This window comes from Nyctereutes procyonoides, unplaced genomic scaffold (genome assembly GCF_905146905.1).
Source record: "Nyctereutes procyonoides isolate TBG_1078 unplaced genomic scaffold, NYPRO_anot_genome, whole genome shotgun sequence".
Classification (NCBI taxonomy): Eukaryota; Metazoa; Chordata; class Mammalia; order Carnivora; family Canidae; genus Nyctereutes; species Nyctereutes procyonoides.
Window position 1 is genome coordinate 22,063,210 of NW_026575132.1, and position 23,987 is coordinate 22,087,196.

General features: G+C 36.5%; 1 protein-coding gene across 2 annotated transcripts in view; it reads right to left on the reverse strand.

Moving 5' to 3' along the window:
- BARD1 (BRCA1 associated RING domain 1) overlaps positions 1 to 23,987 on the reverse strand; it is a 79,244-nt gene that overhangs the window by 13,554 nt on the left and 41,703 nt on the right. For both annotated transcript variants that reach the window (XM_055345543.1, XM_055345544.1), the window contains 3 exons: positions 7,137 to 7,242; positions 1,288 to 1,420; positions 438 to 530 (listed from right to left, as the gene is read on the reverse strand). In XM_055345543.1, coding sequence (XP_055201518.1) covers positions 438 to 530; positions 1,288 to 1,420; positions 7,137 to 7,242 — 332 coding nt within the window. The remainder of the gene's footprint in view (positions 1 to 437; positions 531 to 1,287; positions 1,421 to 7,136; positions 7,243 to 23,987) is intronic.

The following is a 23,987-nucleotide window of genomic DNA, read 5'->3' on the forward strand; positions in this document are numbered from 1 at the left end:
TGGGTATGGAGCCTGCTTAAAATTCTCTCCCCATCTCCCCCTGTCCCTCCCCAACCCCTAAAAAAAAAATCATAAAACAAAAGCAATAAATTATTTAATGTCATGGTAGTATATTTAAAACAGGTGTTTATTATAAAGTTAAATATACCATGAGAGTGATATGGATAACTTAAGCTTAAAATTCTTAAAATTCCACCATATATTCATTCACTCTTCATTAAAATATTTCAAAGTGTAGAAAAAAAGAAATTAAAAAACGACTAAAAAACGCTTCTGTGGACATTCATCAAGAACATCTAAATGATATCATTAATATAAGAAGCTTTGTTTAAAAAAAAGTATTAAGTTCCTTAAATAATTATTGGCAGTAGAGCACCATAAAAAATGAAATTCATCAACTTAATTCATTTTGTAGTTCTCCCACATCCAGTACTTACATTCAAATTTTAAGATCCAACATCCATTGAGAATCCCAAGCATACATTTCAGGGTACTTTGAACTGTATCCCCAGGAACAATGACATGAGTTACTAGAATATAAAAAAAAAAAAAAAAAAAAAAAAAAAAGAAGAGAAACAGAGATTTAAACCAAAATAATTCTTTAACTATTATACCAGCTAGTCTATGCTTCATAACCTGAATCTTCTTCAAAAGCAACAATTTTAGGCACACCTGGGTGGCTCAGTCGGTTAAAAGTCTGCCTTCGGCTTGGGCTGTGATCCCAGGGTACCAGGATCAGGCTCCCTGCCCAGGGGGGCATCTGCTTGTCCCTCTCCCTTTGCCCTTCAACTCTGCTTGTAATCTCTCTCTCACTGCGCTCTCTCTCAAATAAATAAAGTTTTTAAAAGACCAAAAGCAACACTTTTTACACTTAAATATTAGACTTTATTAAAGTTAGTATCATTCTCCATCCTGGTCAACAACATGAAAAATCAGACCATAAACCCTGTATCTGAAAGCCACATTAGCAAACATTTTTATTTTCAAACTATAACTAAAGAATTAAAGCACTACATTGCACACAATTTATTTGTCATTAGTGAACTCTTAATTTTGCCCTTCTGACAACTATTCGGTCCTAAAATATGTGCAAAGCTTTAAACTTAACATTTCCTGACTAAATTAGGCCTGCAAGTAGTTTATAAACACTTTTTCAATGTATTACAAAATTCAGAGTATACTGCTAATCCCCAATGGTTAAAACATAAATTATCAAGGGAGGTCTACAAAGGGATTATCTATTTAAAAAAATTTTTGAACCAAAAATAAATATATAAAAAACCTCACCTGTATTGTCAAATTCAGCACATTTTTTAGCCTTAAGAATTGCTGCAAGCTCACTGAGCATTTTCTGTTGTTCTGAAGAAAGCCCACTGCCTATAAGCACAAGAGGTCCATCCCTACGCTGACCAGTGTTTGGCTATTAAGAAAGGGGAGATACAACAGTGTTAAAATCACTTAAAGACTAGAAAAAGATATAAACTGGCTTTCACTTGATAGAATCTTAAGTCTCAGTATTTAGCTTCCTCTCTACCTAGTAATTCCCCACCATCTCCATTGAATCGTCACTCAAAGCCTTAATGCTCAATGCATTTCAAGAGTTATTTTATTAGTCCTTTATTTTTCCCCCAATAAAACGCTATTTGGAATAGCAATCTAAACCCAGAGCTCTTGTTTCCTTGATTCTAAATTGGATCTCTCTAGGATTTTACAACGTAATTCTGTCACCAGTAAGCTTTTTTCTTTTTTTTTTTTAAGTAACCCAAAACATCCATTTAAAATTATCAATTCCCTATGTCCCCTCTACTAACTTACTTCACAAAAGTTAAATCCAGTTTGGCCTTATTTTAAACTGAGGTTAGGTGAAAAATGAACACTAAAGTTTCTAACAGCACTCAGCTCAAAAATAGAAAACAAACTCAACATCAAAACAGCTACCTATCAAAACCAAGAAAATTAAAAAAGACAAGAGAATACAAAACTTAGATCCACTAACAGTAATAACTCAATGTAGCTCATGAAAAGGAAAGAATTGCTTTAACAAAGACCAGTATTTTCACTTGAACAGTAAGACATAGAACTTACAGAAGATCAAAACAAAATAAAGAGAAGACACGAATGGATAGCATTCGAGATTAGAAATGAAGGATTCAAAGAAACAATAAAATAATGCCTCCAACAGCAGCCAACAGAACTTCACAAATAGAATTGGAATGAGTTAGCTACAAGCTACCTGATAAAAGATAAGCAATGACCCAGCAAAAAAAAAAAAGGAAAAAAAGCAAATCGGCATCACTGTATAGAGGACACTGTATTAGAGGACAAAATTAGAGGACAAAAATTACCAAACACAGTATGGTAATTTCCAAATACAAGACACAGGGCCCTCTGACATGTGACTTTATATGCAGAGGATTTCTGGGTTCTCAAAAGCCCCAAAGAACACAAGTCAAACACTGAAAGTATGATCACCAGTACAGTTCAGCAACTAGATTCGAGAGAGTATTTAAATATTCACTTTATATATCAGAGTAGTGATAATTCAAACAGTCTGATACCTGACAATGTAACATCTAAATTGTTAGCTACATCTATAAACAGAGCTCATTCATTCAAATCTACTGAATGGATTCTACTATGTATTAAACAAGTATATATACAAGATTAAAAAAAAAGATTTCTATAAAAAGTTTTTTAATCACAATATACAGCAGTTAAAATCAGTTTCCTAAATTATTCATCTAAGGTTCAAACTGCAAAGGTTTTCCTGGACAACCTACACACATCACATACACATTTACATCACATTTCTATATATGTGTCTTTCCTATTCACTATGTTATAAGGTGATGTAACCATGTCTAACCTAAACATTGTAAATATTCTGTAAAATGAAAATAATGCAGGATACTTTATGATCAATTACTAAATAATAGTAAAAAACAGTCATTCAAAAATTACTGTGTTATACAAATAAGTGCCACAAAAATAGCTCTAAATGGAACACATTACTTTCCAATTTATATAACTCCACTTCAGCTAAATGAGTTCTCTGCACAAAATACAAGAGTGAAAAGATATCAATTCTAAATATAGCATATGATACTATTTCCATCAACCCAAGAAAAGCACCAAAGTGGGTCAAGCATTTTCCTATCATAGTTTTAAAATTTGAATAAAGAATAGAAACTGGCACTAATTTCTCATAGTTAAGGAATACTATTTAAAAAGAAAAAAGATAAAGCAAACAGCCACCAAAGCTATACATTTGATTTGGAACAGGAGGTGAGGGGTAGGGGAGGCATTTGGTTTGAATAAGCAGAGGTCTTAAAATCATGAAGTTCAAAAAATGTTCAGAAAACATCCCAAGGGTTCAATATCCTGATTTTATAGGTATGAGTCACTATATGTACAACAGCATTAAACTCTTATTTAAAGACTTAATCAGACATGAAAATTTGTCTTAAACAAATTATTCTTAATTAATGATTTTATTAAAAATAGGGTTTAAAAACTACGAAAAGAAGAAAAAGGGTAAATATGCTGCTTGAAGGGATCATGGGCAGAGAAGTAACAAAATAAAGAAGGCAAGCAGCTTTTCAAGTCATTAGAGACAGCTTTTCAATTTTAAAACTGTGTTTTCCAACAACCAGGAAACAAAAGTTCTAAATGGGAAGTAGAGACACTCAAACCCCACCCACTTCTCACCTCTTTCCCCCAACATGATGCTCTTCCTGAAGCAGCTCCTGGGACAGCTTGGAAACGCATACTTAGCACACACTATTTGCACACACTGGGATTACTACAGTAACAAAAGAGGCAAGTCCCTGACCTCACAGTTTACATTCTAGTTGGGAGGAGGGTAAAAACCCGATAAAATAAAAATATATTTTGGCAAATGATTAGTGGTACGGGAAAATAAAGCTGGGGTTGGGGGCTAGGAAGCACTGGAAGGTTGCTATGTTCAGATCCCATAGGACGGAGCCCTCTCGGAGCGGGACTTGAAGGGGGTGACGCAGCTCCCTACAACTGCTCCTGGCAGAGAAAATTGCCAGTGCAGAGGATCTGAAATGGGAGCACGTTTGGTGGATTCAAGGAACAGTAGGCAGCCCAATGTGGCTAAAGAAGAAGGAGTAAAAAGGGAGTCTGGCAGCAGCTGAGAAGCCAGATTCCAGAAAGAGACAACCATTTCAACCTCGTACTTAGATCTAAGGCTTTTTTCCTTAGCCAAAAATCTACCACTAAGATAAGTAAATAATGACATTCTCAGGCCATGTCCATGTGACATGCAGAAAGTGTAAGTTTCTCACATTTAATAAAAATAAATGGGAAACGGACAGAATTGAGAGGAGAATAACCGATGCCCTCTTCTCTGACGGACAGCACCACTTTCACACTCCAAGAATACTGTAAACGCAGCCTTATTTTTGACACATTTAAAATACCCTGTTCTCCAGCTTGGAGGAACACTGGCAAATGACCACTTGGTTCTTAGTTCTGTGTTCTGCTGGGAGGGTTCAAGTCCAAACGAATAAGATAAATGGCAATTCATAGTTCGTAAGTATGGTGGGACTGAAGGAGTACTGACCTAAGATCTAAGAAATTCAAGTTCCAGTTGATCTCTTTAAAAAAAAAAAAAAAAAAAAAAAAAAAAACCCTGACTTCCCTCCCCTTTTTTTGGTAATTGCTCCTTAACCATAAGCAAATCATACTACGTTTCAGCTTTCTCATTTGTGAACCAAGAAAATTAAACTGCTGATTTCTACTTTTCCCTTCATTATCAAAATTACAGCTTGGGGCACACTTGCCGGGCTGACTTCCAGAAGGCAGGAGACAGAGTTCTCAGAGCCCAAGAGTAACTAACGCGTGACAGCACCTATGACCCCCTCAAGTGCCTTAGGTCACCTCCTCATCTTCAGCAAGAGATCAATCACCGTGCCGCTGCCCTCACTAGACAAGAAGGGCAGGACCTCTGGTCGTAGACCTCAACTCATCTCTTTCTCTCCTCCTCCTCCACCTGGGGCAGTTGCAATGTGTCCACCACACTCCTCTTCTCTCCCTGCCCACACACCCCATCATTTCACATCAGAGCTCAGTCTACCACATGGTCTCTCAAACTGTCTCTGGTCTCAGCCCACTCAGAGCTGTCCTCTGTACTAACAGCACTGACAATGCCCCCTTGAGTAGGGCAGTAATGTCTACACTCCTCCTCAGGGGATTCAAAGCCCTTACAATCTGACCCCAATCTCACTCCTGACCTCTGGTTTCTCTCTAATAATAATACACTCTGCACTCCACCCACATTAAACTTAGTTTTTCAGATTTCGAAAGTTCTTTCAAAAGTTCCTCGCCTTTGAGCCATTGTTCCCTAGATTTGGGCTTCCCTTCCCACTCTGTATACCTTGGGGGGGGGGGGGTAATGCTCACTGAATCCACGCCTTACTTCCTCCACACTAAGAGATCCCAATTTTTACAGATACCCACTCCTTGAGGACTGATTGTGTCTTCAACCACAAGGTATGTCAACACCAACTGTGTGACCAGTTCTGACCAATAAGACATAGGGCGAAGTTCACTGGAAAGCTTCTGGGAAAGGTTTTAGCCCCTCTTTTAACACTGGACACTGTCACATGGACAATTGTAGCAATCATCCTACAACCATGCAGGGGAGATGAGGGAGGACAGAGACAACAAGTCAAGGATGGAATTATAAAAAAAAAAAAAAAGTTGGGTTTCTGGTGGAGCCATTTAATTGCTGAACTCACCAACGAAATCCATCTATACTGAGATGATCTTTATATAAAATAATATAATGCCTTTAGGCATTCAGCTAAATGTTTTGTTATTTGCAGCCAACAGCATTCTATTAGGTATCTTGCTAAAACTTTTACCTTATAAGTTTACATGACTTCTTTGTCACCCTCTCTGTGAAGCTCTGCTGATCAGTCCTGAAGTTGGCTTCTTCCTTCCCTATGAATCTACTGTACATTTTTATGGCTTCTATTATAAATTTATTATAGTATGTAATTAACTTTTTAACATCTGTATTTCTCACTAAACCATGAATTCCTAAAAAATAAGCATTCTTTCCACTTTCTCTAGCTTATAGCTCTTTCCTAAGCTACAGGTTCAACAGGTTTCCTGCCTTACAGATACAAAATTGGCAGAGAATTAATTATTTCCTTCTCCATATCAGGAAATGGTACCACCATTTACCACCGCATTGCTAAAGTCACACTAATTGTAGTATGTGTCCACACTTCATATATAATCCATCAGAAAGTTTGTTGCCATTAACTCAAAAATATCACTAATCATTATTTGTTATAATCTCCACTGCTATTACTTTAATCCAGGTGATCATACCTGGATGAAACCTCCTCAGTAATCTCCCTGCTTCTGTTTTTGTCCCACCCCTCTCTATTAAAAAGCAGCCGGAGTGAACTTTCTAGAACATAAATCATGTTATTCCCTTGCTTTAAATCCTTTCAGTGGTTACCACTATTCTTAGATTAGACACTGACATCGCCAGCAAGTATGACCTTCTTCTCTCTACCCTTACCCTTCAAGCATGTCAAGCTCATCCACTGAAAGACTCACACAACATTTGCTATTTCCTCTGCTTAGAACACTTGTCCTCCAGATAATGGATGCCTACTCGTCCTCCTCATTCAAGTTTCAAACAAACATCAGCTTTCTGGAGGCCCTCCTCAATGACACTGCTAAAGTAGTGCCTTTTCTGGAGCCCTCAACTGCCACTCAATCACACACTACAAAATCTTTAAACCACATATTTATAAGTTCCTGAAATTATTTCATTTATATTAGTTGACATATTTATAATTTCTCTCTTTCCTATCTCTCATTAGAATGTTAGCTCCTTGAGAATAAGAGTTCCACCTGTCACATTGGTTGCAGTATGAATGCTCCCTAAAATATGTGGGGGGGGGGGGGGATAAAAAAAACCCACTTGTTGTTAGACTTATTCTAACAGTCTTTGAATTAACAATACCTAATACAAAGGGAAGTGTTCAATAATTGAGTGGTGATTGAAAGCAATTTGCTAACTGGAAATTTTCCTATTATATTCCTTTCAATAAAAGACAGAAATTCCCCAAAGCCTAATCCATACTTACTACTGAGAAATGGCGAGTTGATGATGATTCATTCTTCTCTGGTAGCAGCAATAGTGATTTCATTTCATTGTCTGCATAATCCACAGGCCGCAAACCAAATATGTTACTGGTGAAATAAGTGCAGATGGGTTTAAGTAAATAGAATGTGTGACTTGATTTTTAACTAAATGCACCAGGGGAAGATTTTTTCCAACTTCCTTAATAATATACAACTTTAGTAAAATAAATGACTCATAATTCACATAAAGCCTAAGGATCAAGTATCACAAGCTGCTGAATTCAATGAAAAAAAGGATGTGAAATTTCAATTTGACATCAACCATTTCTAGGGAGTATTTTTAATTGAATATGTTGTTACTTACACATGAATTTTTTCACAACTCTATATTCTTCTGTATTCATATTCATATTTTTAATATAGCTTCATAATCATTAATCACCAAGGGCAAGATGCTTTCAAATGCAAATAAAAATAATTTACCAGAGCTATCATAGGCTCTACATTCTACATAAACAAACACAGAAATTAGATAAATACATAGGACAGGCATTCAGATCTGCTAGAAAGAAAACCATGCCACATGACAAACAAATGAATAAAGCAGTGAACAGGGCACTTTTAAAATTAATATGTATGTACATTATATAGTAATCACAGCCATCTAAGAGAATCAACTGGTGGTTTAGGAAACAAGTTAACACAGACTTCTCAGAATGTACTAATTCACAAGTCGGAGATTCTATTACACTGGAAGAGAATTCAGAAATAGTAGAAATCTGTTATTTCATAGATAGAACAAAGAGAACAAGGTTCCAATGACGATGAAGGTTGTGTTTTCCTCATTTATTCCAATAACAGGCAATATTGCCCATCATTAGTTTTTTAATTATAAGTAAATCGTTAAAAATATACACTTAGCCTACTCTTCCACTTCCTACATGTGGTTTCCAAATAATTTTAATATATTGTATTATGACAAAAAAAGTTTCCTAAGGGCAGCCCCAGTGGCTCAACGGTTTAGCGCCGTCTGCAGCCTGGGGTGTGAGCCTGGAGACCCTGGATCGAGTCCCACATCAGGCTCCCTGTGTGAAGCCTGCTTCTCCCTCTGCCTGTGTCTCTGCCTGTCTCTCTCTCCTCTCTGTGTATTATCATGAATAAATAAATAAAATCTTTTAAAAAAAAAGTTTCCTAAAATAAGCTTTCTTTTTATATGCTTTCAGGGTTTTTAAGATTATGGTATATCAAAAAAAAAAAAAAAAAAGATTATGGTATATCCAAGTAATGGCCACTGAAGTGCACATGAAAATGCAATGATTTCAACAGGACACAAAACGATACACATGATACAATACCAGTGTTTAAAACTGTCCTGAATGTACAGAAAAGATCTAGAAGATCTAGAAACAGAGTGGAAGGAAGAGGAAGGTGTCAACTCTGATGCCGCATGAAGGGCAGGCACACAGATGAGGGATAGAAGCACCAATCTGGTTTGGAGACAAGGTCATTATGAATGACCCTGGAGAAAGTGGTTTTGATAGCAAAGCAGGAAAAGATAGCTAATGCGTTAAGAAATGAACCCCAGTAACCATTTCTCTAATGACTGCCACTCATGACTCAGGTTCATTCGCTCCTCTTGCAATGTACCCATAAACATTGATAAATTTGTACTCTCAGATTTCCGTTTAGACCTAGGTTCAATAGTTTGCAATCTTTCTCTGGCAACAGTCTTTCTCCGGCCAAGAATCATACTGTGTTTCTGCTTTTTGATTTACAAACAAGTGACAAGCCACTGCACTGGATTTTGGGTCTTTCTGATTCCACATACATTTATAGCAGATGATCTCAGTTTACTGCAAAAGGCAGCGGATTTCATCCACTATACTTGATATTTCTTCATTTCATTATTTTAAATTACTGTACTCACATACCAAATAAACAATCTCCTCACACATATATTCTGTAAGTATGACAATCAAAAACTAGGAATCTGAGATAAAGAATCAATATTCTAGGTCTTAAACCACCAAGTACAAAAATGAATAAACAACAAAAAAATGTGTCACACCCTATGCCATCAAAAACAAAAAAAACAAAAAACCGTACACCGCCAGAGGATCTTTTTAAGACAACTGTAAATTTAAAAAAGACAACTTCAAAGAAATAAAATGTGAAAGCCTAAGAAATAAACTTTAATAAATAGTAACTATAGTATAGTTGTTTTATACAAATATGAATTTAAGTCCACTCTGATAACAGAAAACAATGTTAATAGAAATACTTCCTAAAAGTACTACCATCAGCCAGTGGTCTGCAAACAAAAAGTAACCAGTAAAACAATTGTCTGGACAAGTAAGATGCTTATACTGTCTAAAGTTCTCCTTCATAAAATGACTGGCATGATTCTAATTTACATTTACAGTCCTTACTACACAAAGCTCGCTATCTCATATGGTCTTTAAACATGCACTTGGATTATGGATGCTTCTGCTTATACACAGTTCACTAAACCCTTAGCTCTCTTGTATTGCTAATGAACTGGCAAATGGTACATACAAATGCTACAGATTGAAAGATAATCAGTTAAACCTCAGTCCTGCATCATGGGAGATGGAGCCTATTAAATCCTGTCATGTTTCTGCTTTGTTGTGGATCACTGACATTTGAAATTAGAATCAAGTTTTAATAATGTGGCACTTTCATAAACCCACAGCAAGACCAGGCATAGGTAAGATTTCTCCTTTATCACATGGACACAAAAAAGTCATACAACTTTTCCCCCCATAATGATATATTTGAATGCACTAATATTTTCTTTAGACTTAGTGTAAAAAATCAGTTTCAAATGTACAAAATTAGGGGTGTCTGAGTGGTTCAGTCAGTTAAATGTCTACCTTGTGATTTCAGCTCCTATCATGATCTCATGGGTCGTGAGATCAAGCCCCGTGTCTGTCTCTAAGCTCAGTGGAGAGTCTGCTTGAGATTCTCCCTCTCCTCATCTACACCCACTCTCTCTCCCTCTCCCTAAAATAAATACATAAATCTTTAAATAAATACATAAATAAAATGTACAGTTAGATATATCTTCTTTTTGAAAAAAAAAAGTAACACTTGGAAGAAAAATCACAAAAGACTACCAATGTGACCAATTATTAATTGAAGACAGTGAGAATAACTTTCCTCACTAGGATTCCTTTTGATCACTAAGACTGATGACAAGGAAGTTACTAAAGAGTTGAACTGCAGTGTTTAACAGTGCAGCCTTACCCCACAGGCAAGAGTTCAGAATAGAGTATAGCCCTTTAGTGTCCTTTCCACCCAAGAATATACTAGAACCTGTCCACAACTAGGCCCAAGAGAAGGTACACCACTCAAAAAAGGGAGGAGAGATGGGCAAATTCAAACTTGAACTTACACATACAGGTCTTTCAGTCCCAAACACTCATGCCAAAAGGCATTTTAACTAATACTAAACCTATCATGCGTGACAGGCTACCAAGACAGTGTCCATGAATGAAATCCTTTATGAATCCTATAAAATTGCAAACACATACATTTTAATTTTCAAGTCACTGGCTGGCTGTGGAGCAGGAAAAGGCACAGAAATTCAAAAGAGCAACATTCCTTTTTTAAATTATAAAACAAATTATCTGTTATAGAAGATTATTTTTATAGAAGATTTATTTTTTAAAAATTAACTAGGGCAGAGGACAATTAATAGATCCAATGGTCCATGTACTATTTTCTAATTATGAATTCTACACCCCTGCAGGGGAAACTGTGTTAATGGCAGACCAAGTACCAAATCCTACACTTTATATATCTCTTTAAAAAAAAAAAAAAAAAGGGCACACGCTATTCTCCACACACTCAAAATGGTTCTGATACAATGAAGAGCTTTTATTTTAGGTTCACACCGGATGCACTGAAGGTAGTGGGAAAGAAGGATAGCCACTGAGGTTTTGACTAGTCATCAATATAAATATTCTCAGGCAACAATGAAGCATAGAAGATATGGACCTTTTTATCTGAGGTCGAAAGAGAAGTTAATTTTCCCACTTGGGTAATGGACTCTTATTTTAGTGCCTAAGATGTAAATTTCTCATGCAAAACGAAAGTAAAATCAGAGTTAAATGAATCAATACTGTATTTAAATGCAAAAATGTATTTTTAAAAGTGGCAAAGTTTGCATAGCAAAAGTCCAAATCACATAAGTATTCTAAGTAAAATGTGATTTAAAAAACAGTGTTAGATTAAATCTAAACAAAAGATTAAGTCTGAAGTAGATATATATATATATATGTATATATATATATATATATATATATGTATATATAAAACCTTCTACTGGGGGCAAAAAAAAATAAAATAAAATAAAATAAAAATAAATAAAAAAATAAAACCTTCTACTATATACATATTCCCTCCATAATAATAAAGATTTATGGCCCCAAAACCTTGCAACATAAAATTCATAGTTGAGGATTACAGCCTTCACGAGGAAATAAAGGACTGGGAAATTTCACTGAACTTATAAAAGTTTCTGTATTTTTTAAATTAAACAATGAAGACGATAGATGAAGAGCATCAATGATAGTACTGCATATAGTTATTTCCTAATTACCTTATCTTGACTGACATTTCAAGATTTTCCTCCACCAGTATTCAGTAAGATGGTTTTAAATTTATTTAGCTTTGTGATAAATCATGTTCCATGCTTTCTTTACCTGTAACTGGTCTTCCATAGATGCTCAATGCCTAATTATATTTCTCAGTTGTTGACTCTCTCTACCTCCTGGACTATAAAAAGATTCTGTTATTGTCACATTTTTAAAGTATTAACTAAAAATGTTAGTTCTTGAGCCTTCTCCCCAAAACTTAAAGTCACATGGTCTTAACACCATTTATGACAATTTAATACCAGAACCTATTAGAATATAGAAAATTTTTTCTAAATATTTTATTTATTTATTCATGAGACACAGAGAGAGAGAGAGAGACAGAGACACAGGCAGAGGGAGAAGCAGGCTCCATGCAGGGAGCCTGATGTGGGACTTGATCCTGGGACTCAAGGATCACAACCTGAGTCAAAGGCAGACACTCAACCACTGAGCCACCCAGGAGTCCCTAGAATATAGAACTTTTAACTTGGATCCCTTGGCTCTCATATATGAGCTTTGCTCCCTTCTAAAGACATCCAAAAATAACTAAGGTTGGATTTTTTTTTTTTAAAGGCTGGATTTTGTCTCAGGTTTTCTTCTCCCTATCAGGGCTAAGTTACAAAAATCTTTACTTCTCTCTACAAGTTTGCTTTACAGACAACTGAAATAATTTAAGTTAAATTCTTACAGTAGCAGACAAGGTTTATTTTAGTACCTGTATTCTATGAATATATTACTATTTGAGAGCGATTAACTACTAGTAACAGAATTGGAGAAATCTTCACATATTATATACTATGCAAATTATAAAATTGACAATGATGTGCCAAATGGAGAGTTTATTTCTATAACATACTCCATTCATGTTCCAGTGACCAGAGAACGTAGAAAGCATCCTTGATTATCTTCAAGAAGATGAGAAGTTGGAAGATGGTGGAGTAGGAGGACCCGAAGATCACCCTGTCCCATGGATAGGGCTAGAAAATACTCCTGTCAGTGAGCAGACTGGCAGAACAAATCCCACAGGCCACACTGAAGAGGGTAGGAAGGGCAGAGGCATGTGGGAAACTAATCGGACAATGGCATCCCTGAGAGGGAGGGAGCTGGGGGCACAGAGAAGGGAGGAAAAAAACAGAACATCACCAGGGAGCTTGCATGGGGAAGACAATTCCCCAGAACATCTGGGTTTGAAAATGAGAGGAGCTGAATTTCATAAATTCTTACAACCAGAAGGAGTTAAAGCCTAAAACTTAAAAAATTAGCCAGCTTGGTTCTGGGAGAGCCCAGAGGGCATTAGGAGGTAGAGTTCCCACGCTTAAAGAAAGTTCGACAAGAGCCAGATATAGTATAGAAGCAGCAGTTTGAAAACATCTGGGAGATACCAAAGAGTTTATTTACTCCTCTCAGAGTGAGGGGGAGGTTTCTCCGGGAGATTCCACCAGGAACAAAGGAGCCAGCTGGCACCATTTCCCCCAATGCTGCCAGGCACAACCGAATGGTCCCACGTGGCATGGCCCTTGGGGAAACAGCACAGTGCCAACATTCACTAACTTGCTTATACTAAGCTCCACCTCCTCCAGCCCATCTTGCCTCAGTCCCAGCTCCCTAGAAGACCTGTGCAAGCCATGCCAACACCAAGTCTTCCTACCTGCGCATATTGCAGGGCCTTGGTCTCAGCAGTGGCAGAGGCCCCCCAAAGAATACCCTGCACACTGTTAAAACTATGCACCCACCCTAGGCAGGGACCCAACACTGCCCACAACTGGCAAAGGAAATCACTGCAGACAACTAGGTTAAGGGAAAAGGCAGCCAGGACACAACAGCAGGGCTCATGCAATGTAAGAGACAATTCTGAAGTGCCAGGCTCTGGTAAACAGGGAACACTGCACTGCAGGACATCACAGGAGGCCATTACTTCTTCTTTCTAAGGCCATTACTTCTAAGAGCAAGAGACATATAGCTGACTTTCCTAGCACAAACAGACACACAGAGAGTTAGACAAAATGAGAACACATAGAAATATATCCCAAATAAAAAACAGGACAAAACCAGAGCAAGGAACATAAGCAAAACAGATATAAGTAATATACCTGATAGAGAATTTAAAGTAACAATCATAAAGATACTCACTGGCATTGAGAAAAGAGTGGAGGACATCAGTGAAACCCTTAACAAAAAGATAAAAAAAGAACCAATCAGAGGTGAAGGATATAATAAATGAAATGAAAAGTACACTAGGTGGAATAAATAGCAAGCTAGAGAAAGCAGAAGAATGTATTAGCAACTGGAAGGACAGGGTGATGGAAAGTAATTAAGCTGAGCAGGTGAGAGAAATTATATAAAATGAGAATAATCTAAGGGAAGCTCAGCAACTCCAACACATCAAATGTGATAACATTTGTATTATAAACACTTTAAAAGAAAAAGAGAAAAAAGGAGGCAGAAAATGTATTTCAAGAAATAATTGCTGAAAACCTCCCTATTGTGGCAAAGGAAACAGATATGGAGATCCAAGAGGCACAGAGATTTCTCCAACACACCAAGATACATAGTAATTAAAATGGCTGAAAGTGGGGTGCCTGCGTGGTTTAGTCAGTGAAGCAGCTGAACCCTACTCTTAATTTCACCTTAAGTCATCATCTTAGGGATGTGAGATTGAGCCCCCGGTCTAGCTTGGGACTGAGTGAGGAGTCTGAGATTCTCTCCCTCTCCTTCTGCCCCCTCCCCTTGCTTGTGCTAAATAAATAAATACAATCTTTAAAATAAAATAAAATGGCAAAAAGTAGAGAAAATCTGAAAAGCAGCAAGAGAAAAGAAGATAGTTACATACAAGAGAAAACCCTATATGGCAACAGATTTTTTTGGCAGAAACCTTGCAGGCCAGAAAAGAATGGCATGATAAATTCAAAGTGCTGAAAGAAAAAAACTCTGAAGCCGAGAAGACTCTATCCAGCAAGGCTATTATTCAGAATAGGAGAGAAAAGAAGAGATTCCTAGACAAATGAAAGGTAAAGGAGTTCCTAACCAATAAACCAGCCCTATAAAAAATGTAAAAGGGAATCTTCTGAGTGGAAAGGAAAGACCATAAGTAAGGGTAAGAAAAGTAGGAAGCACAAAAGCAGTAAAAATAAATCAGTCAAGGAAATTAGGAAATAAGAGGATATAAAGTATGACTCCATATACCCAAATGTTGGTGGGGAGAGGAGTAAAGAACAGATTCAAATTTAAATGACCATCAACTTCATACAGATTGTTATTTACAGAAGATGTTATTTACAAACCTAATGAAAATTAAAGACCAGTAATAGACATGCAAAATAAAGAAGGGAATCCCAGTGTACTAAGGAAAACCATGAGAGAAGCAAGAGAAAAAAGGATCAGAAAAGAACTACAAAAACAACCACAAACAAGTAATACAATGGCAATAATATATATGTGCCTATCAATAATTAGAATATAAATGGAAAATAAACTAAACTCTCCAATCAAAAGACATAGGATGATAACGGAATAGTTAAAAAAACAAGACCCATCTATATGCTGCTGACAAGAGAGTCACTTCAAACCTAAAGACACATGCAGATTGAAAGTGAGGGGAGAGAAACATTTATCATGTAAATGGATATCAAAAGAAAGCTACTTGTATCAAAATAGACTTTGAAAGAAAGACTGTAACAAAAGACAACCCTGTATAGTCATTAAGGGGACAATCCAACAAGAGGATACAACAATTTTAAGTATTTATGCACCCAACATGGGAGTACCCAAATACTAAAACAGTTAATAACTCTAAAGGAACTAATCAATAGTGATATAATACTAGGGGACTTTAACACCTCATTTACATAAATGGACACATGATAGAAACAAAATCAACAAAGAAACAATGAGTGACACACTGAACCAGATGGACTTAAGATATTTCATCCTAAAGCAGCAGAATACACATTCCTATCAAGTACACAAGGAACATTCCCAGGATAGATCACATAGGTCACAGGCCTCAACAAATTCAAAAGAATCAAAGTTATACCATGCATCTTTTCTGACTGTAACACAATGAAACTAGAAATCAACCATAAGAAAAAAATCAAGCGTAAATACAAGGAATTAAATAACATGCTACTAAACAATGACTATGTCAACCAAGAAATCAAACAAGGAATCAAAATGCAAATGGAGACAAATGACAATGAAAACACAATAGTCCAAAATCTTTCTGATGCAGCAAAAGTAGTTCTAGGATAGAAGTTTCTAAGCAACACATGACTACCTCCAGAAGTAAGAAAAATCTCAAATAAAGAACCTAACACCTTACACCTAAAGATGCTAGAAAAAGAAGGATAAATAAAATACAAACCAGCAGAAGGAAAGAAATCATATAAAAATTAAGCAGAAATAAATGACACAGAAACAAAAACGAAAAAGAGAGAAAGAAAAATAGAAAAAAAAAGATGAGGTCAATGAAACCAAAATGGTTCTTCGAAAAGATCAACAAAGCTAATAAACTTCTAGGCAGACTCATCAAGAAAAAAAAAAAAAGGACTCCAAAAAACAAAATCAATAATGAAAGAGGAGAAATAACAAAGGATACCACAGAGATACTAAGGATTATAAGAGAATATTGTGAAAAATCATATGCCAACCTAGAAGAAATGAATAAATTCCTAGAAACATATAATGTACAAAACTAAAGCAGGAGGAAATATAAAATCTGAACTTGGGGCACCTGGGTGACTCAGTCACTTAAGCATCTCTACCTTCAGCTCAGGCCATGATCCCAGGGTCATGAGATCAAGCCTGGTATTGGGCTCCCTGCTCAGCAGGAAGTCTCCTTCTCCCTCTCCCTCTGCCCCTTCCCTAACCCCACTCATGCACGTGTGTGCGCGCTCTTTCTCTCTCTCTCTCTCAAATAAATAAAATCTTTAAAAAATATATATATATGTATGTGTATATACATACACATATGTATACGTGTATATACACACATATATATTTTAAAGATTTTTTTAAAATTCATTTATTTATGATAGTCACAGAGAGAGAGAGAGAGAGAGAGGCAGAGACACAGGCAGAGGGAGAAGCAGGCTCCACTCCATGCACCAGGAGCCCGATGTGGGATTCGATCCCGGGTCTCCAGGATCGCGCCCTGGGCCAAAGGCAGGCGCCAAACCGCTGTGCCACCCAGGGATCCCTATTTTAAAGATTTTATGTGTATATACACGTATACATATACGTATATGTATACATATGCATATATATATATATATATATATATAATCTAAACAGACCAATTTACCAGCAACAACATTGAATAAGTAATCCATAAACTCCAAACAAAAGTCTAGGATCAATAAGCTTCACAGATGAACTCTACCAAATACTTAAATAAGAGTTAATTCCTATTATTTTCAAATTTTTTCAAAAAATAAGAGAAAAACTTCCATTTTCATTCTATGAGGCCAGCATTACCCTAACACCAAAGCCAGATAAAAATATCACAAAAAGGGGTGATATAATAATGAAATGAAATGACATCAAGCCCCATGTCAGGCTCCATGCTCAGCGGAGAGCCTGCTTCTCCCTCTCCTGCTTCCCCTTCCTGTGTGCTCTTTCTCTGTCAAATAGATAAATAAATATTAAAAAAAAGAAATGAAATGAAATGAAACAAAATGAAACACCACAAAAAATAAAGAGAACTACATGCTGCTATCTCTCATGAACACAGATGCGAAAATCCTCAACAAAATATTAGCTAACTGAATCCAACAATAAACAAATCATTCACCACAATCATGTAGGATTATTATTGGGATGCAAGGGTGGTTCAATAATCATGAATCAATCAATGTGATACATCACGTATATCACATCAAAAAAGAAAGAATAAAAATCATATGATCGTTTCAATAGACTCACAAAAATCATGTGAAAAAGTACAACATCCATTTGTGATAAAAACCGTCAACAAAGTATGGTTAGAAGAAACATACCTCAACATAATAAAGGCCTTACTACATGAAGGGAGAAGAAATGTGTGGGAAACATCAGAAAGGGAGACAGAACATAAAGACTCTAACTCTGGGAAACGAACTAGGGGTGGTGGAAGGGGAGGAGGGCGGGGGGTGGGGGTGACTGGGTGACGGGCACTGAGGGGGACACTTGACAGGATGAGCACTGGGTGTTATTTTGTATGTTTAAATTGAACACCAATAAAAAATAAATTTATTATAAAAAAAAAACAAAAAAACAAAAAAAAAAATAAAGTGGAGAGTGGTAATTAAAAAAAATAAAATAAAATAAAGGACTTACATGAAAAACCCACAGTGAACATCATATTCAGTGGGAGAGAAACAGAGCTTTTCCCCTAAAATCAGGAATAAGCTAAGCATGCCTACTCTCCCCACTTGTATTCAACATATTACTAGAAGTCCGAGCCTCAGCAGACAACAGAAAGAAATAAAAGGCATCCACATTGGTAAAGAAGCAGTGAAACTTTCACTATTTGCATACAACATGATACTACATACAGAAAACCCAAAAGAATCCACCGGAAAAACTACCAGAACTGATAAATGAATTAAGTAAGGTCAAAGGATACAAAAGCAATGTGCAGAAATCTGCTACATTTCTATACACTAATAATGAAGCAGCAGAAAAGGAAATTAAGAAAACAATCCCATTTATAATTGCACCCAAAATAGTAAGATACCTAGGAATAAACCTAACCAAAGAGGTGAAAGACATGTACTCTGAAAACTCTAAATGTTGATAAAAAAAATTGATGACACAAATGCATAAAGACATTCCATGCTCACAGATTGAAAGAATAAATATTCTTAAATTAAAATGTCTATACTAGCTACCCAAAGTAATCTGTAGATTTAATGCAATCCCTATCAAAATACCAACAGTATTTTTCACAGAACTAAAACAAACAATCCTAAAATCTGTATGGAACCATAAAAGACCCAAATAGCCAAAGTAACCTTGAAAAGAAAAAACTAAGCTGGAGGCATCACAATTCCAGACTTCAAGTTATAGGACAAAGCTGTAGTGATCAATAGTATGGTACTGGCACAAAAACAGACACATAGATCAATGGAATAAAATATGTAAAATAAATAAATAAATCCACAATTATATGGTCAATCTTAAACAAAGCAGGAAAGAATATGCAATGAGAAAAAGTCTCTTCAACAAATGGTGTTGGGAAAAGAGGACAGCCACATGCAGAAGATGAAACTGGACCACTTTCTTTCACCATATACAAAACTGAACTCAAAATGGATTAACGATGTAAATGTGAGACCTGAAACCATAAAAATTCCTTAAGAAACCACAGGCAATAATACGTTGGCCATAACAACGTATTTCTAAATATGTCTCCTGAGGCAAGGGAAACAAAAGCAAAAATAAACTATTGGGACTACATAAAAATAAAAATCTTCTACATAGCAAAGGAACCAATCAACAAAACTAAAATACATTCTACTGAATGGGAGAAGATAATTTGCAAATAACATATCTGATGCAGGGTTAGTATCCAAAATATATAAAGAACTTATACAACTCAACACCAAAAAAATCCAAATAATCCCATTAAATATGGGCAGAAGACACGAACAGACATTTCTCCAAGGAAGATATACAGATATCCAACAGACACATGAAAAGATGATCACCATCAATCACCTGGGAAATGCAAAAATACTAAATAAAATCCTAGCAAACCGATGTAAAGCATTTGTTTAAAAAATAGCACACTACATTAAATCAAGTGTATCACAAGAATATAATATGGTTTAGTATTTTTAAATGTATTAATGACACAACAGGCAAAAGGTTTAAGATCATCTCAGTACAAACTAAGATTCATTTAATAAATAGTAAAAATAGTAAAATAACAAGATGTTTATTTTTCATATTGATTTTAACACTGGCTCTAAACCTACAGTAAATATTTTTTTAAATGACAATAAAATAAGGATGCCAACTATCACATTATTTTACAATACTGTCCTAGAAAATCAGATAAATGCGGTAAGAAGTTAATAAATGATAATCAGATCCTTAGAATTAGGTGTTGGCTAGATATAAGAGAAATGTACTAAAATGAACAGTTTCCTATATATCAAAGTAAAAAGTTATATTTATTAACAGAACATCCAGTTCACCAGAATAAAAAAAGAATTAAATATCTGGGGAACCTCAATAAATATCAAGTGCACACATAAACATACATATGTAAGATCACATATGTATAACAGATGAAAAACTTTACTAAGATATGTAGCAGAAGGCTTAAATAAATGGAGAAACATGCTATGTTCCTGAATGAAAAATCAAGCTTATTAAATCCACTATAATCCATACCCTAGTCAATTTCAACGTCAACTCTAGTAAGATTACTTCTTAACACAGTGTATTAGACTTTGAGTGACCTAAGAAGCTGATAAAGAGAGAGAAATCCGTCGGTCCTTCCCCTGCCCCTGCCACCACTGTCCCGGTCACTACTTTAGCTCAGACTCACCTCCCTGGGTTATTGGACAGAGTTCTCCACTGATCTCCCAGCCGTGTGCAGAAAGAAGTTTTCAATGTAAAATTTGAACCCTCTGGCACACAAGGTCTCGTTCTGCCTCTATCAACTTCTCCAGCCTCTTATGCGGTCATCCTCCTCCCCTTCATACTAGCTGACATCACTAACCAAAGCTCCTAGAACTGAACTGATAAGACGTCTTGACGGCAATGTCCCTTAGTACCCATCAGCCCCTTCTAAAAAGCCCATCCTCCTACTCCTCTTCTTTAAAAGTCAATGGAAGTGCTCCTTCCTCTAGAAAGGCTTTTATGACTTCCTCTAGTCATAAAATTACAGCCCCTAATCTAGATTTTCACAGAATCTTGTGAAGTGACCCATGAAGGCATGTGTCACACAGCTCTGTAATCACTGGCCTGTCTATTCACTCCACTAAAACACAGCAAGCAGATAAAATGATTGGAGGATGAGGAAGTAAAGTAGCAGTGGCAAGAATATGAGAAAACCTAACAGGATGCTACTGAAGACCCAGGAAATGAAGGCATTCGAGTAAGAAAACTTCAATCTCAAAAGAATGAAGAAGACTGCCAAAATGTCTGTTATAGAGCTGAAAATTGCCATTCAGAAACTCAGAAAAAGCAGATAGACCCTACCCACCTACAGCTTCGCTTAGTCAAAGTACCAAGCCATAAAAAGGGAAGGACAGAAGGACAGCCTTCACCCTTTCTGGTTCCAACCCTCTTCCTTCTTCCAGGGATAGAAAAGTCTAGTCCCGGTTATCGAGAGAAGAGTTCCATTAAGAGTAAAAGAGACAAAAAAAAAAGAGTAAAAGAGACATAAATAGAAATAAAAATATAAGCAGAGTAAATAAAAGTAATATGCCTGCCAACTCAGATTCTAGAGTCAGAGATATTAATGGTTTAAGGAACAAGAGCTCTAGGCTAAAAAAAAAAAAAAAAAAAAAGGTAGTAAAAACTCCATCTAGTCCCCATGGTCCCCCTCCCCATGCTCTACTCGTAAATGGAGAAAGTCAAGGAATGAATTCTCATCTATGGTCACTTGTCAGTACATAACTCAAAAAGACAATATACAGAACACTGGCAGAAAAAAACAGATCTTAAAAATGTCAAGGCAATAGATTCCTATTGGGAAGCCACAAACCTACAAAAGGTAACATACTATGGATGCCCACCAATGGAGAAGAGACTAAGGATTCCACCAGGAAGTACACATCATGTCCACTAACATCTACCAGGAACCAGTTCCACCACCCCAGAAAAGGGGCAGCTTATAGAAACTAAGTTTAGACTTTTCACACCACACTTAAAGTCAATCTGGGAGCAGAGAGGCACTTGCTGTTGTCATCAAATCTCTTTTTCAAAAGAGAGGAAAAAATACATCATCTTCTCATGCATTCAAATACTTACTCATTTCTACTACAAATAAATGTGGGTATAGACTATGTTAGGCACTTGGCAGGACCAGGAGAACAGGCATGATTTAGAAAGGCTGGTATAAAAAATGCAGAAGAGAAAAAAAAAAAAAAAAAAAGCTGAAGGCAAAGGGAACAGGAGGAAGATTATTAGCAAGAGGAGGCTGGAGAGGTAAGTGGTGCCACACAATCCAGGGCCTTATAAACCATATCTTGAAGTTTATTTTAAAAACATTAAGAGGTACCAGGTACTTTTAAGCAAGTAAAGTGATTTGGCCAGACTTCTACTTTTATTTTAAAGTTCTCGGGCTACAGTGTGAGGAATGAACGAAGAAAAGTAATCTGAAAAGGAGGAGACCAGTTAGGAAACTGACAAAGCCAATCAGGTGAAAAGAACTACTATGAAAACATTCCAAGATGAGCACTGGCTGTTTATTCTATACGTTGGCAAATTAAATTTAAATAAAATATAAAAAATTTAAAAACTAAAAATAAAATAAAATAGAAAAGCAAAAAACATAGCAAATACTAAAGTATGATGACCACCAGTCTGGAAAAAAAGAAATAACAATATTTAGAAATAGCTACCACACACTTATACCCTAGATGAGTCTACCACTGTACTTGCACCATAGCTGACTTACCGTCCTCTACTCAACGTTATCCTCACCTCTCTCACCAAACAAATCTTGCCTCTATCCTAATTGTATCAACCAGTTGTCCAATCCAGTAGTTACTTGGCCCACGTGGCTATTTAAATTAATTAAAATACATTTTCAAATTTAGTTTCTCGAAATAAATTTTTAAAAAAGGGGGGGGGGGCGGATCCCTGGGTGGCTCAGCGGTTTGGCACCTGCCTTTGGCCCAGGGCGCGATCCTGGAGTCCCGGGATCGAGTTCCACGTTAGGTTCCCAGCATGGAGCCTGCTTCTCCCTCCTCCTGTGTCTCTGCCTCTCTCTCTCTCTCTCTCTCTCTCTCTCTCTATATATATATATATATATATATATATATATATATATATATATATAATAAATCTTTTTTAAAAAAAATTTTAGTTTCTCGGTGGCAACAGCCACATTTCAAGTCTTCAACAGCAGCAGATGACTACTGGCTACTGCGTGCCCGGCACAGACATAGAGCACTTCCATCATTGCAGAAAGATCTATCGGATAGTGCTGGGCTACAGATATACCTACATCTGCCACTTCACTAGGTAAGCCTATTTAAAAACAACACATTTATCTGAGAGGCACCAGTGAAGGCAGACTCAGCTCACTGTCTCATGCCCACACCTTGTATATTAATAAGCTTCACCGTGTAGTGAAGAATCATGGTGTACAAACCACCAGACAGGCCCTGTGTTTTGGCTCATTAATCCTCACTATGCTCTGAAGAAATAGAAAAGCAGCAGGCATCACCCATGTTTTATAGGTGAGGACACCAAGGCACAGAAATTAACCTGCCTGAGGCTATAAAGTCAATAATGGAGTCGCAAATAAAAGCTGAATTCCCTAACGCCCTGACCAGTGCTCCATTCATTAAAGTAGTCATGGCTGATTTAAGAACCCAAGGATGGAAACTATTCAGTTTCACCTGACCCAAGCAACCATTTTGCTTTATCAAATGGCTGGCTATACCCACAGGAGGGTCATATCTGTTAGGACCACGTATTTGTGTGTGTGCGTGCACGCGCGTGTGCACATGCACACTAGAAAAATAAAAGTACATAGAAATAGGTATCCCTTGAGCTTGCCTTAACTATCTCATCACATGTTACAAAAAATAAAGGATATTAGACACACTTACTGAAACTAAAACCTCAAGGTATGGTACACTCTTGCATTATTAATTTGTTTTTTAATTATGCTATAAAAAATGTCAACTTAGAAGCTTTGCATTTTGTAATTCTTGTTTGCTTCTGTAGCCAAAGTAAGCGTGACTTTTGTGTGCTCTTTCTAAACCTATACAAGCAATGGGGATAGGAAGAGGCAGTTCTTCTATTTCCATTTCAACTCCCTCATTAACTGAAAAGAGTAAAATAATATATAGGGCGACACGAACCAAGTTATAGATTAAAGATATAAAATCCACATATGGCAATTGCTTGTGACACTCTTGACAATAGCAATTTGAAAATGCAGCCGCCAGCATTCACTAATGCATCTCTGTGCCCTGACACTGCAAAACAATTTACCGAGAGTTTCGTTTGAATGATGTGAAAAGT